Source organism: Palaemon carinicauda, chromosome 19 (assembly GCF_036898095.1).
Source record: "Palaemon carinicauda isolate YSFRI2023 chromosome 19, ASM3689809v2, whole genome shotgun sequence".
NCBI classification, from domain to species: domain Eukaryota; kingdom Metazoa; phylum Arthropoda; class Malacostraca; order Decapoda; family Palaemonidae; genus Palaemon; species Palaemon carinicauda.
The window spans coordinates 129,627,629-129,641,063 of record NC_090743.1 but is presented as its reverse complement, the minus strand read 5'-3'; the positions used below and the strand labels follow the sequence as shown (position 1 = coordinate 129,641,063).

Sequence of the window (13,435 nt, the reverse complement as noted above, 5' to 3'; positions counted from 1 at the left end):
TTCTTAATATTTTCCTAACTTTTATATCTTCAGGAGAACGAGAATGACAAGCAGTACCTCCAATTCTGTGCTATCTGCCAAGGCTATAAAGCCCCAAGGGCACACCACTGCCGAAAATGTAAGTAGCCGTTATGTTTCGATAGGCATGTACAGTATTTATATATTTTTGTTTGTAAAGTTATGATTCCCATAACTCAAAAACTATTTGACTGAATCTCATGACATTATGGGAAGATTGGCCATAATCCAAGGATTAGATTAGATTTTTGGAGTAATTGGGTCAAATCTGAAGGTCATGCAAAGGTAAAAAAGTCGTTTGTTCCATAACCGAAATACAAACCACGCTATTTACAAAGGGTATTACTTTTAGCGTAGCTGAAATGGTGAGCCATTAGAATTTAACGAGGGTGTATTACCCCCGCGCTAGTTAGCGGGGGGGTAGGGGAGTGGTAGCTAGCTACCCCTCCTCCCCCTCACACACAGGTGAATACTCACTTTCACTTTTGGCTCGGACTGTGACAGATGTCTCTGTCTTGGTCCTCGCTTGGCAGCCATTGTCTGTTTTGTCTTTACTTAATCGCTTACTTTTCATTTACTCAATATATATGTAAACATGTTTTCATGTTTGTATATATATTTGAGTATAGAAATAAGTAAGTTTCCTTTTCAGATGTGTGTGTGTAGTGTACGATATCTACGTGGAGGCCTCGGCAGTTAGGCCACCACGGCGTATTTTATGGGTGGCGATCGAGTTTGACTTATGTCTTTCTCTCTCTCTCTCTCTCTTGAGGTCGTTCACCCTTTTACTACGTGTTACTACGCCCTTGTAGCCTAGCTTCCTTTCCGTGTGGGGGGTTGCTACGCCGTACGTTTGTATCAATTAGTTATGAATCTAATTGTAGTTGTTTTTTGTTTTTCAGCTTGTAGAACGATTCCTTTCGGGGTTTTCGTTCTCTCTTTAGTGTTCATTCATTTTTAAATTACATAATTACATAGTTACATAATTATAATTGATATAATTCTGTTTTGGTTACAGCTCTCCTTCCGCGAGTGTAAGTGGTTGTGAGGGCACGTGCCTGTTGTGTAATTCTTGTTCCTTTCCCTCGGGATTCCTCTTCGGAGCCTTCCCGGGGGAATGAATGTGTACTAATATTATTTGTTTTATTTTTTTACAGTTACCGATCTAGTTCGTTTCTGTAATATAGCAACGGTGTGAGCTGTCTGGTTGAGTCCTGGGGATTCGGCTGTTGCTGCCTCCCCCCTTGTGTTTTCGTCAGGGGCGTGTCTCCTTCTACTGGTAGTACTCCCGTGTCGACGGACAGCTCTCCAGTTCATTTTAGAACAGTCAGGAGGCTTGCCTCCTTGGGCGGATAACTTTCCTTCCGAGGGAAATTTTTCCTGTCCAGGCTTGAGTTTTTCCCCTTTTGGGGGGTTCTTCTCTTGCCTTTTTTTCGTGCGACTATGCTCTTGGTGCTGAGCGGTCGCACCTGCAGTTTCGCTCAAGGGGCTGGGCAACTGCAGGAGCTCCTCTTCGGAGGATTGCTCCTTTTAGGTCACTGGCTGACCAGTCTCTTCCACGAAGTGTTTCTCTTTCGTTTGCGAGAGAGTACACTCATAGAGACTCCTCTTCGGAGGTTTCTTATGTTGCTGTTGCTGTTGGCCTCCCTCGCCGTAAGGCCCACCGTCCGCCTCGTCGTAAGGGCCTCTCATCTCCCTATAAGGGTGCTTGAGGCGCCTTTTTGGATCTCCGTTTGCAGCCTACAACTCCTTTTTCTCGATCTTCCGCCTTGGTGCAGATGGACAGCAGTCTGATCTCGTCTTCTGACGGGCAACGGTCTTCCCGACGGACAACGGTCTGCCCGACGGACAGCGGTCTTCCGACGGACATCAGTCTCCCGGCGGACAACGATCCCTTCGGGGCAAAGGGTTGCCCCCACGGGGGTTCTTCCCTTGCGTGTCAGGGTTTCCCTGCGCGCCCTTCTGCTCATCAGCGCTCTCCTGTTTGTCAGCGCTTTCAAGATGATCTTCCCTGCGGTTCCTGTTGGTTCCTGTTACGCGCCCTGTGCGCCCACGTTCGCCCTCGCGATCTAGAACTTCGGTTCAGGTCAGGGTCAAGGACTCTTCTTCTTTGCGCAGGCTTCCACGCGTAGCCTTCTGCTCGTCAGCGATCATCAGCTCGTCAGCGATCATCAGCTCGCCAGCGATCATCAGCTCGCCAGCGATCATCAGCTCGTCAGCGATCATCAGCCCGCCAGCGATCATCAGCTCGCCAGCGATCATCAGCTCGCCAGCGATCTCCGGATCGCCCACGTGTGTTACAGCCGGCACGCCAACGTTCTCCAACACTTCTGAAGGAATATGGTTCGCCAGCTACTAGCTCACCTGCGCATGCTCGAGCGACCCTCAACTGCGGATGCTGATCGCCATCGCACAACCCTCAACTGCGGATGCTGATCGCCATCGCGCGACCCTCAACTGCGGATGCTGATCGCCATCGCGCGACCCTCAACTGCGGATGGTGATCGCCATCGCACGACCCTCAACGGCGGATGCTGATCGCCATCGCGCGACCCTCACCTGCGGATGCTGATCGCCATCGCGCGACCCTCACCTGCGGATGCTGATCGCCATCGCGCGACCCTCAACTGCGGATGCTGATCGCCATCGCGCGACCCTCAACTGCGGATGCTGATCGCCATCGCACGACCCTCAACTGCGGATGCTGATCGCCATCGCGCGACCGCACACCTGCGGATGCTGATCACCATCGCGCGACCCTGCGGATGCTGATCACCATCGCGCGACCCTCAACTGCGTATGCTGTTCGCCATCACGGGATCGCCCACCTGCAGATGCTGTTCGCCATCGCGCGACCGCCAACCTGCGCATGCTGATCGCCATCGCGCGACCCTGGCATGCTGATCACCATCACACGACCCTGCGCATACTGATCACCATCGCGCGACCCTGGGCATGCTGATCACTGCTCGCGATCGCTCACCTTCGCATACTGCTCGCCAACGCACGATCGCTCACCTGCGCATACTGCTCGACCATCGCGTCGGCATAACACAAGGCGCCATTGCCAACCTGCGCGTTAGCGCTCACCAGCTCACCACCGATCGCTTGTTGATCCATATCGCCAGCGGTCCTCCTCGCCCACGCGGCAGCGCGTTTCCTCGCCATCGCGCTAACGCTTGCGTTCGCCGCCTCGGACTCGCTCTCATCCACCTGCCCACCCTCACGACCGCTCGCCTGCGCGCCCGCGCGACCGCTCGCCCGTGCAACCGCGCGACCGCTCGCCCGTGCGACCGCGCGACCGCTCGCCCGCGCGACCGCTCGCCCGCGCGACCGCTCGCCCGCGCGACCGCTCGCCCGCGCGACCGCTCGCCCGTGCAACCGCACGACCGCTCGCCCGTGCAACCGCGCGACCGCTCGCCCGCGCAACCGCGCGACCGCTCGCCCGCGCAACCGCGCGACCGCTCGCCCGTGCAACCGCACGACCGCTCGCCCGTGCAACCGCGCGACCGCTCGCCCGCGCGCCCACACGCCCATGTGCCTGCACGTCTACGCTCATGCTCTCCAATGTTCGCCCACGCGCGAACCAACGGTTTTTTTCCATCGCGCAGACGGATGGTGTTCCGTCGCGCGAACCTACAGTGTTTCTTCGCACAAATGTCGGCTTATTTCTTGCAGTATCCATTGCTCGTCTATGGGTTATCGCTCGCCGACCACCAGGAATTCCCGTCGCGCGAGCTCCAGGGCAATTGCGACCACGATTCCCAATGGGGTTTTCGCAGCATGACCAGCCTGGCGAGTTCTTCTGGAGCGTATTTCCAGAACACTGTCTCACCCCGTAAACACAGAGCATGGCACTTGCAAGAATAGGAGAAACTTAAGGGAGATCTGAGCAACACTCCTCTATTCCTGAACCTGGGTTAGCCCTTCCCCGTCATTCCCTGGAAGGATTTTTGGCGGGGGGGGCTTTCCGTTTGAGATTTCTCCATCGGACAAGGGGTGACTGCTTACCTCTTCCTCTGGGAGCTTACCAGGTTCTTTCCCTCCTCGGTTACGGCCCGAGGTTTGGTTCAAGGAAGCTACAGGAAGATCAAGGGTACTTTCCTCCTCTCGAGCTCAGGCACCTTGGCCTTTCGTCGTTAAGTATCTAATTTGCGGACAAGCTCGATGTTGTACCATCTGGACGCGCTGACTGAGGGCTTCCTTCGGGTGTCTCATCTGTGGAGGTCGACGACCTCAGACACCCTTCCATCCTTGAGAAGAGTTTGTTTGTGCCCAAGGACAGAGACTTAGACAGCTGCTGTGCGAAGTAAATCGACTTCCGGTTTCACTCCTCCAAGGCGCTTTCTTCCAGACTCTGCAGGGCTCCAGCGCCCTTTTCTTTCAAGCACGTCGGCCTAAGTTATCGGCTACGACAACTGGGACAAGGTGTCCAATTGCAGTTTCCTCCTGTCAGGAACAGATGGCACGGGAGACTCCCCCGGGGGGGCATAGTCCTAAAAGGAGTTCACGAACTCTAGGATTGCAGGTTTTTCGCTGGGAGGATGCTTAAGGTTACTCATCCGAATGACAGCTTCCCGATGCCCATTCCCGCACAATCTCTGTGAGTAGCCAAGGATATCGCGCCTGCCGTCTCTGTCAGCGAATTCAGTGTCTCTGAACCTCTATGCCATAGCGTCAGCAGAGTTGCCCGGTTGGGCAGAATGATCCATACCTTAGGCGAAGGTCTTCCTTAGGATCATCGACGGCTTCACTCCCGGCCCCCTCAGTCGATCCTTTCTTGTAAGGAAGGATCTGAGAGGGGATGTCCATAGTCGACCTCTCAGCCCCGATCAAGTTTGTCGAACAAACTTCGGCCAGCGTAGACCAGCAGAATCGATCAGACTGGTAACGAGGCGACAGGACTCCTTAAACCCTGGATCGGAAGGACGGGTACTTTCAGTTTCCATTCCATCCATCTTCCAGGGTGCTCGTCGAATTCAGCCTAGACTGCAAGTATTCCTGCTTATGATGCAGTGTGGCTATCCCGCCGTGGCATAGCAGGTTTGTTTCCCCAGAGAACTCTCCCTGCCTTCCTCTTGGCCGCTCAGGTGCAGGCTTCCGCCTCCTCTGCTGTTTGGAGGGCTGGTCAACTCCGGTAGGCTTGGGTTTCGACCTTCTTCAGCTCCGGGACAAGCTTCCGGATGCTTACCATGAGTGTGGGCTCATGGTATTTTGCTTGGAGCCTTCTCTTCCTCTGCCTCAACATCTGGAGTATCTGGCCATGATATTGAGTCAACCGCCTTACCACATTGGAAACCCCGCTTCTCGTCCGTCCAGCGAGGTTAAGCAACGTCGGTACTTGGATGGGTGACCACCTGGGGACGCCAGATTCTGTTACCACATCCTCCGAGCCTTCCTTTCGGTTGACTGTGGCAAGACTGAGGAGAGTCGCAGTACCTGTTCTCAGTCAAGCAGAGCTTTCAGCCCTACCTTGGAACGTTTCCTAGTTCTTCTTTCCTCATTGACCCGTCTATAGTCCGAACAGTCGCCTCAGGATAAGTTCCATGTGGGGCGATCCAAGTTCCGGTGGCTTCAGGCAATGTTTAACCGGACTCCCTGGCCCTATGGGACCAGCGGAACTATTAGACCTGCAATGGGTGTTGACCTATGGAGCCTCTTGATGGTAGTGGATATTCTCGTCCTTTCCCCACATTCTTGATGCGGTTCTCGGACTCGTCAAAGGAAAGGGGGGGGGGGGGGCATGTTCCGGTCCAGGCCTATGGTCAAGACCTGAAGGATACCTCTCCATCATTCAGGCAGGCTTAGGGGCCTTAGTCTGGCCCCTCTTCAGATCCTACAGCTCCTGCCGAGTCGCCCCGTTGTGCGTCGACTTCATTCTAACCAGCAAGAGACGCATTTTCACACCTTCACATCTTGCAGTAGAGATACCGGGATGATTGAGATTCTCTCAATACCACCATCGGCTCTCTCATTCCAGGCAGGGGAATGTTTCTCTCAGACTATCCGAGCAGAGCCTCATAGAGAGAGTGTACCTAGGGGTCTTTGACCTTGGGTAACCAGCAAGTGCTGGTCTGGGGGACCTGATCGCGACAGCTTGGAACCTCAAGCTTCCGCTAGTCTTCCCCCCAGTCTCAGACCCCGAGACTCTGGCAAGATGCATTCCGGTGATAGTGGGACAACTTCGACGCCTGCGTCTTCTCTCCTTTTTGTCTGCGGACAATGGGCCTCAACAAGACCAGGTTGTCTGTCAACCTTTCAATGGGAGAGCTCCACTGGGACTATGCGCAGAACGGTTTCTGGACCCTCTGCTTCCCCTGACGGAACTCCCGGGAGAGCTTCTCCCACGGCGCAGACTACTCAAGCAACCACACTGCGACATCTCTCCCGAACCGGGGCGTCGCTTCGGCTTCATGCCTGGAGACACTACGCTTCCTCCTCTAGAAGAGACAACCCGCTACAGTCGCGGTACGGAGGTCGCGTCATCTGCGATAGTCATCCTCAGGGGTCTCCCAGGCAAAGTGAAGAGTCTAAGGTGGTTGGTGCCGTGGGAGATATACCTCTTCCCTTGAGGCCTCTTCTCCAGCAATAACGGTCTTATTGCCTTTCGGCGGGAGGAAACTCCTTTCCGCTCTCGGCAATGAAGCCTGTCGCTCAGCCTTTCCCTGACCTTCAGGCTTAAAGGAATAACTTTTTCCTGCCCGCTGGATCTATCCTCGCTCATGCGAAGCTACGATCGTCCCTGCCCTAGTCGGAGGAAGACCTCCAACTTGGAGCATGGCTCGGACTTTTAGTCCTTTAAGAGATCTTCTCAAGACCCTTTTACGACAGGCCTCGGATTGTATTCCGCCTTGGGTCTTCTGCTCACTCTGGCCACGGCCAGTGTGTAAGCAATCTTCTTGGTCTCTTACTACTCCCCCCTTTCTAAGGAAGAGGGGAAGGCAACATTCAGGCTCGCTCCTGAGTTGTTGGCTAGACTCAGAATCTGAGGGTCCCGGCCCTTCGGTCCGATTCATTCAAGATTTCGAGTCTCCATTCTGTGTCTGATGTCCCAAGACCTTCTCTTTCTTGCCAGTAAGGAATCGAGAGGTTAGTGCTGGGAACAGCTGCAGTTTGTCCTCAGTTGCAGCCGATTTGGGAACACAAGGAGGACATGGGGGGAGAGTCACCAGTATACCTCTTCAGCCCGGACTCAAGGACATTCATCTCGACCTGTCTTCAGACTCTCCCCCGTCACGTCGCCCTACAGCACGATGTTGGATACATCGCAACGTCCCTCGCCTTCGAGTAATACTACTCTGTGATGCAGGTGCTACAAGCTGGAGTCTGGAAGCGTCTGATGACCTTCTCAGCCCGCTTCCTGCAGGGCGTGACCCACAGGAGTCTCGATACGTTTTCTATCGCTCTGTGGTGGCTACACAACAGCTGGTCTAACCTCAGGCTCCTTTTTGGACAGGTAGCAGAAGGTTGAGGGCATTGTTATCAGGTTTTAGTCTGCATGAACGAAAGAAGTATGTCTGGCCCTTACTACTTTCTTCATCATCCCCTCTACGGGGAAGCAGCATCCTGGTCTCTGCATAGCTGACCTCGAACCTCTGCAGGTAAACCATGCTTCCTTGTGTTCCGAGTATTGAGTCAATACTGTCGCGTCCCCCATACCCTGACGAGGTGGTATTGGGAACGTCCTAACCCAGAGTTCCTTCTGGAACTCCAGGTCAACTGCCTAGGACGAGTCACACTTCTTCCTTCACACACAAGCTTACGTAGGCCACATGGTTTCCTTGCGGAGCAAGGAACTTGTGAGGTGCAGGGACTCCTTTTCTCGAGTGCGACTCACTCGGATTCTGAGTCCCCGGGTAAAGCCAAAGCCAGTATGGCTGGGGACTTTCCACCCTTCCTAAGGGATAAGTCACCCTTTGTAAATAGCGTGGTTTGTATTTCGGTTACGGAACAAATGACAAATTCGAAGATAATTTGTATTTTTCCTAACCATACAAACCTTAGCTATTTACACATATTTGCCTGCCAGCCCTGTCCCCCAAGACAAGTCCTACCTCTAAGTGAAAGTGAGTATTCACCTGTGTGTGAGGGGGAGGAGGGGTAGCTAGCTACCACTCCCCTACCCCCCCGCTAACTAGCGCGGGGGTAATACACCCTCGTTAAATTCTAATGGCTCGCCATTTCAGCTACGCTAAAAGTAATACCCTTTGTAAATAGCTAAGGTTTGTATGGTTAGGAAAAATACAAATTATCTTCGAATTTGTCATTTTGCTATATTGTGGTAAATTTTTATCCGATTTGTATGTAATTAGTGTCAAAATGTACCTAATTCAATTGGGTATCTTATGATATACAACACGATATAGGCCAAGGTATGCGCTTTACCGAGTGCCCATTCTAGTTGAGATATGTGAATGGCAACGAATATTATCTAGATTTTATTTAGAATATTTGCCGTTTCAGGTGGTTGTTGTGTCATGAAGATGGACCATCACTGTCCGTGGATTAACAACTGTGTTGGCCACAAAAATCATGGGTCGTTCACGCTCTTCCTCTTCTGGGCGGTCGCTGGGTCCGCTCAATCTACAGTTGTTTTGTCCGTGTCCATCTATCATGCCATACACAGGGTGTGTTTGAGGTTTTTTTTTTTGTCACTTTAGGTATTTAAGTGATTTTTCAGTCTTATGTAAGTCAGCATCAGTAACTTTACCTTTGTTTAGATATATCCAGAATTTTTTATAGTTTGCATTTAGGTTTGTATAGCTGTGGAAAATGCAAATTGTTTAAAAAATGTGTATTTACACATCCAATTGATAACTAATAATACTGATACCTTTTAGTGAACAGTATGAAAGCTGATGGTCTATAGCACATGAGTATTTATACAATATTGATCTTAAGTGATTTTGCTTAAGTTTGGAAATTATTCTAAGGATAAATTTTTTAAAAAATGTATTTGTGCGCATATCATCAATAGTAATAGTGAAATCAGCTGACGAAAACATCACCTGACAGCGTTTACATATTCTCAGATGGGCTTACATAGAAAACAGTTGATTTTATTGGTGTAGAATTATTTCTCTAATACTGTAGTCTCTTTTATAATGGTATGCCAATAATGATCAAGGTAAAATTGGTTTTGTTACCTTTATGTTAATAAATGTATAGTAAATTAATATAAATATATTAGAACTATGTACTTTTTATGGTGACTTGCAGAAGACCACCCTGACACTGCTCTAGGATTTGGTTCGTTATATCCAAAATCGGTTATAAACGGGTCCATTGTTGCTAGGTTCTATGCCTAATATTGCTAGGTTTTACTGTATGAGCTGTGTAAAAGAATAAACTTCACTACCTCTGTCTGAAGGCATACTGCTCTTCTCAGATTGCATGTACATAGCAAATTTAGTAAAGAGCTTATGAAGCACGCTACCAATCCATGAAAGCTTGGAAATTGCCTGAAGCATTATAGTATGAGAAAGTGATTGTACCAACTGTGATGTATGGATCGGAGTTGTGGGGAATGATAGTGATGGAGAGACAGAAATTGAATGTGTTTGAGATGAAGTGTCTAAGGAGTATGGCTGGTGTATCTCGAGTAGATAGGGTTAGGAACGAAGTAGTGAGGGTGAGAACGGGTGTAAGAAATGAGTTAGCAGCTAGAGTGGATATGAATGTGTTGAGGTGGTTTGGCCATGTTAAGAGAATGGAAAATGGCTGTCTGCTATAGAAGGTGATGAATGCAAGAGATGATGGGAGAAGTACAAGAGGAAGGCCAAGGTTTGGTTGGATGGATGGAGTGAAGAAAGCTCTGGGTGATAGGAGGATAGATGTGAGAGAGGCAAGAGAGCGTGCTAGAAATAGGAATGAATGGCGAGCGATTGTGACGCAGTTCCTGTAGGCCCTGCTGCTTCCTCCGGTGCCTTGGATGACCGTGGAGGTAGCAGCAGTAGGGGATTCACCGTTATGAAGCTTCATCTGTGGTGGATAACGGGGCAGGGTGGGCTATGGCACCCTAGCAGTACCAGCCGAACTCGGTTGAGTCCCTTGTCAGGCTTGGAGGAATGTAGAGAGGAGAGGTCCCCTTTTTTGTTTCATTTGTTTGCTGTCGGCTACCCCCCAAAATTGGGGGAAGTGCCTTGGTATATGTATGTATGTATTACTTGCTAGGCTACAACCCTATTTGGAAAAGCAGGATGCTATAAGCCCAGGGGCTCCAACAGGGAAAATATCCCAGTGGGGAAAGGAAACTTAAGGAAAAATAAAATACTTCAAGAAAAGTAACATTAAATTAAATATCTCCTATATAAACTATAAAAACTTCAACAAAACAAGATGAAGAGAAATAAGATAGAATAGTAAGCCCGAGTGTACCCTCAAGCAAGAGAACTCTAACCCAAGAGAGTGGAAGACCATGGTACAAAGGCTATGGCACTACGCAAGACTAGAGAACAATGGTTTGATTTTGGAGTGGCCTCCTAGAAGAGCTGCTTACCATAGCTAAAGAGTCTCTTTTATCCTACCAAGAGGAAAGTGGCCACTGAACAATTACAGTGCAGTAGTTAACCCCTTGAGTGAAGAAGAATTGTTTGCTAATCTCAATATTGTCAGGTGTATGAGGACGATGGAGAATTTGTAATAAATAGGCCAGACTATTCAGTGAGTGTGTAGGCAAAGGGAAAATGAACCGTAACCGGAGAGAAGGATCCCATGTAGTACTGTCTGGCCAGTCAAAAGGCCTCATAACTCTCTAGCGGTAGTACCTCAACGGGTGGCTGGTGCCCAGGCCAACCTATTACCTTTGTTATTTACAGTTTAATTTGTGTTTGTAAGTTGGGGACCTTCTTTAGAATTTTGGGATAGACGTCAACATTTAGTTAGCTTTGAGAAGGAGGTTTTATGAACCTCAAGTGAGATTCATAAGAATGAAAGAAAGTAATGCGTGGATCAATTTGAAGTTGAATACACTATATACAGAGAAAATGATTGAAAATTATAAAATGTAGTTTGAGTGTAATATTGTAGAAGATTTAATTACGATTTGATTTTGGATGTGTTTACAAGTTGTTTAATACCTCAAGTTTTATTCGTTCTTATTTAAAGTTTGTTCCGTAACTGAAATACAAACCTGAAGCTATTTATTTACAGGTACTACTTTCGGTGAAGCTGAAATGACGAGCCATTAACATTTAGCGAGGGTTAACTACCCATTCTACTAGTTAGCGGGGGTAGGGGGTTAGATTGCTACTGCTCCCGCTCACACACCAGTGATTTAGCTCTCTTTGCTTTTGGCTCGGATGGTGAATGGTTGTTTCCGTTCTTCATCCTCACCCAGTTATATTTTGGATTGCCATTAATGCTTTTTGTTTGTACTTTCTCTTTAATAGTGTGTTTGTGTTGACCTCTGCGACCATGCGCACCTGCCCTGGACTTGAAGGCCGGCCCTGCAGGACCTTCATGTCGGCCGTGGACACCGACCGCCACACCCTTTGTCCTGCCTGCAGAGGGCAACGGTGTGATAATGGTAATAAGTGTAGTGAGTGTTTGGAGTTGTCTCACTCCCAGTGGGAAAGGTTTGGGCGACAGCGGAAGAAGTCAAAGTGGTGTATTTCTCCTTCGAAGGAAAAAAAAACCCAAGACCTCTTCTTCCGACTCCGACCTTCCTCCGAAGCCCTTACTCGTTTGACCTCTTCCAAAAGATCGTCGAACAGTAGAGTAGACCCTTTAATTTGTGGCCAACCCTGGTCCTTGAGAGATGGTGTTGCTTCCCCCTGTGAAGTGGCCCCACCTCTCCCCCCGGGTGAGGCCTTATTTATATCTTCTGTGTTACAGGTGTGGTCGTCCTTGGGGCGTCCGGGTCTGCCCTCCAAGGACTCCTTGCTGCAACTTATCCTCTGCGGTGCGAGTGTGCAGCCGTCGTTGACTTCGGAGGTGGATCCTCTATCTCTCGTCGACGTTGTGGTGTCAGAGGCGTCTTCTGTGGCCGCTGCCGGCGCCCCTGCCCCTCCAGGCTCTCCAGCTTTTGCTGCCGACTACGTTTCCCCCGTTCCTGTTCATCCTTTGAGGGGGAATATGTGTCCATTGTCTGTCTCTCCTGCAAATGTTTCTTCCCCTTGGGGGAGTTCACTCCTAGAGACTTCTCTTCGGAGGACTGCTGCTCAAGGTCAACTTGCTGATCCCACGGGCCCTAGAGGGCGTCTCCGTCGCAGAGCTCCGTCTTCGCTTTGCCCTAGAGGTTGCCCATCACCATCGGTGAAAAGGCACCTCTTCGGCTCTTCAGCATTGTCTTTGCAGCCGTCCCCCCGCAGAAGAGCCTCCGCTTCAGTCATTTTCTGGCCCTCGACCTTCACCCGTTCCTTGTTGTTCTGACAACGCTGCCGCTAGTCCTCCGACTTCGGCCCTGGACTCTTCTATGGATCGTTTGTGATCCCCATCAGTGGAAGGGCACATCCTTGTTGCTGTTCGACCTTCCAGCCGACCTGCTGACCTACCGTCACCATTCTTGTCTCATGTACATCCTTTGGATGTTCCTCCGAAGCGTTCAGCTGTTCGCCAATGCTATCCAGCGCGCCAGCGCCCTGCAGGATGCCAGCACTCTCCAACAGCACGTCAGCGCCTTCCTGCTCTCCAACGCTTTCCAGAGCGTCTTTGATCCCCAGCCATTCGACGTTCGCCTGATGCCAGCCTTCTCCTGCTCGTCCTCAGTGCCTTCCAATGCTGTGGTGTGGAAATGTCAGAACACTTTCACAGCCCACTACCTGTAAGACGTGACCCACTGGAGGCTCGATACGTTTTCCATCGGCCCTGTGGTGACTGCACAACAGCTGGTATAATACCTCAAGCTCCTTATTGGACAAGTAGCAGAAGGTTGAGGGCATTGTTAGCCAATTTTGGTCTGCATAAATGAAAAGGTGTGACTGGCTTTTAATCTTTTCTTCATCCTCCCCTCTCTGGGGGAAAGCAGCATCCTAGGTTCTCTGCATATGCTGACCTCAAACCACTGCAGGTAAACCATGCTCCCTTTTGTACTTTGTATTACGCTAATACTGTTGCGTGCTCATACCCTCGCGAGGTGGTATTGGGAAAGTTTTGGTTACAACAGTTTTTCCTACGAAAGACTCGGAATAACTTTTACCTGGACGGTCACGCTTCCAAATATCTCGACACACAGCTTACGTAGGCTGTGGACCTTGCATAGCAAGGTTTTAGCGAGGCGCAGGGACTCCCTATTTTGGGTACAAATATATTCAGATAAGGAGCCTCAGTGTAAAGCCAAAAGTAAGATTGACAGGGACTTCCACCCATCCTAATGGGTGAGTCACCCCTAAATAAATAGCGTAGGTTTGTATTCCAGTTACAGAACAAATAACAAATTGTAGATAATTTTTATTTTTCCTAACGATACAAACCTTTA

At 50.1% G+C, this 13,435-nt stretch overlaps 1 protein-coding gene across 1 annotated transcript in view; it reads left to right on the top strand.

Moving 5' to 3' along the window:
• The window catches only part of LOC137658869 (palmitoyltransferase ZDHHC6), a 77,252-nt gene that overhangs the window by 39,642 nt on the left and 24,175 nt on the right, over positions 1–13,435 (top strand). The window contains exons 4-5 of the mRNA XM_068393990.1: positions 34–118; positions 8,482–8,645. Coding sequence (XP_068250091.1) covers positions 34–118; positions 8,482–8,645 — 249 coding nt within the window. The remainder of the gene's footprint in view (positions 1–33; positions 119–8,481; positions 8,646–13,435) is intronic.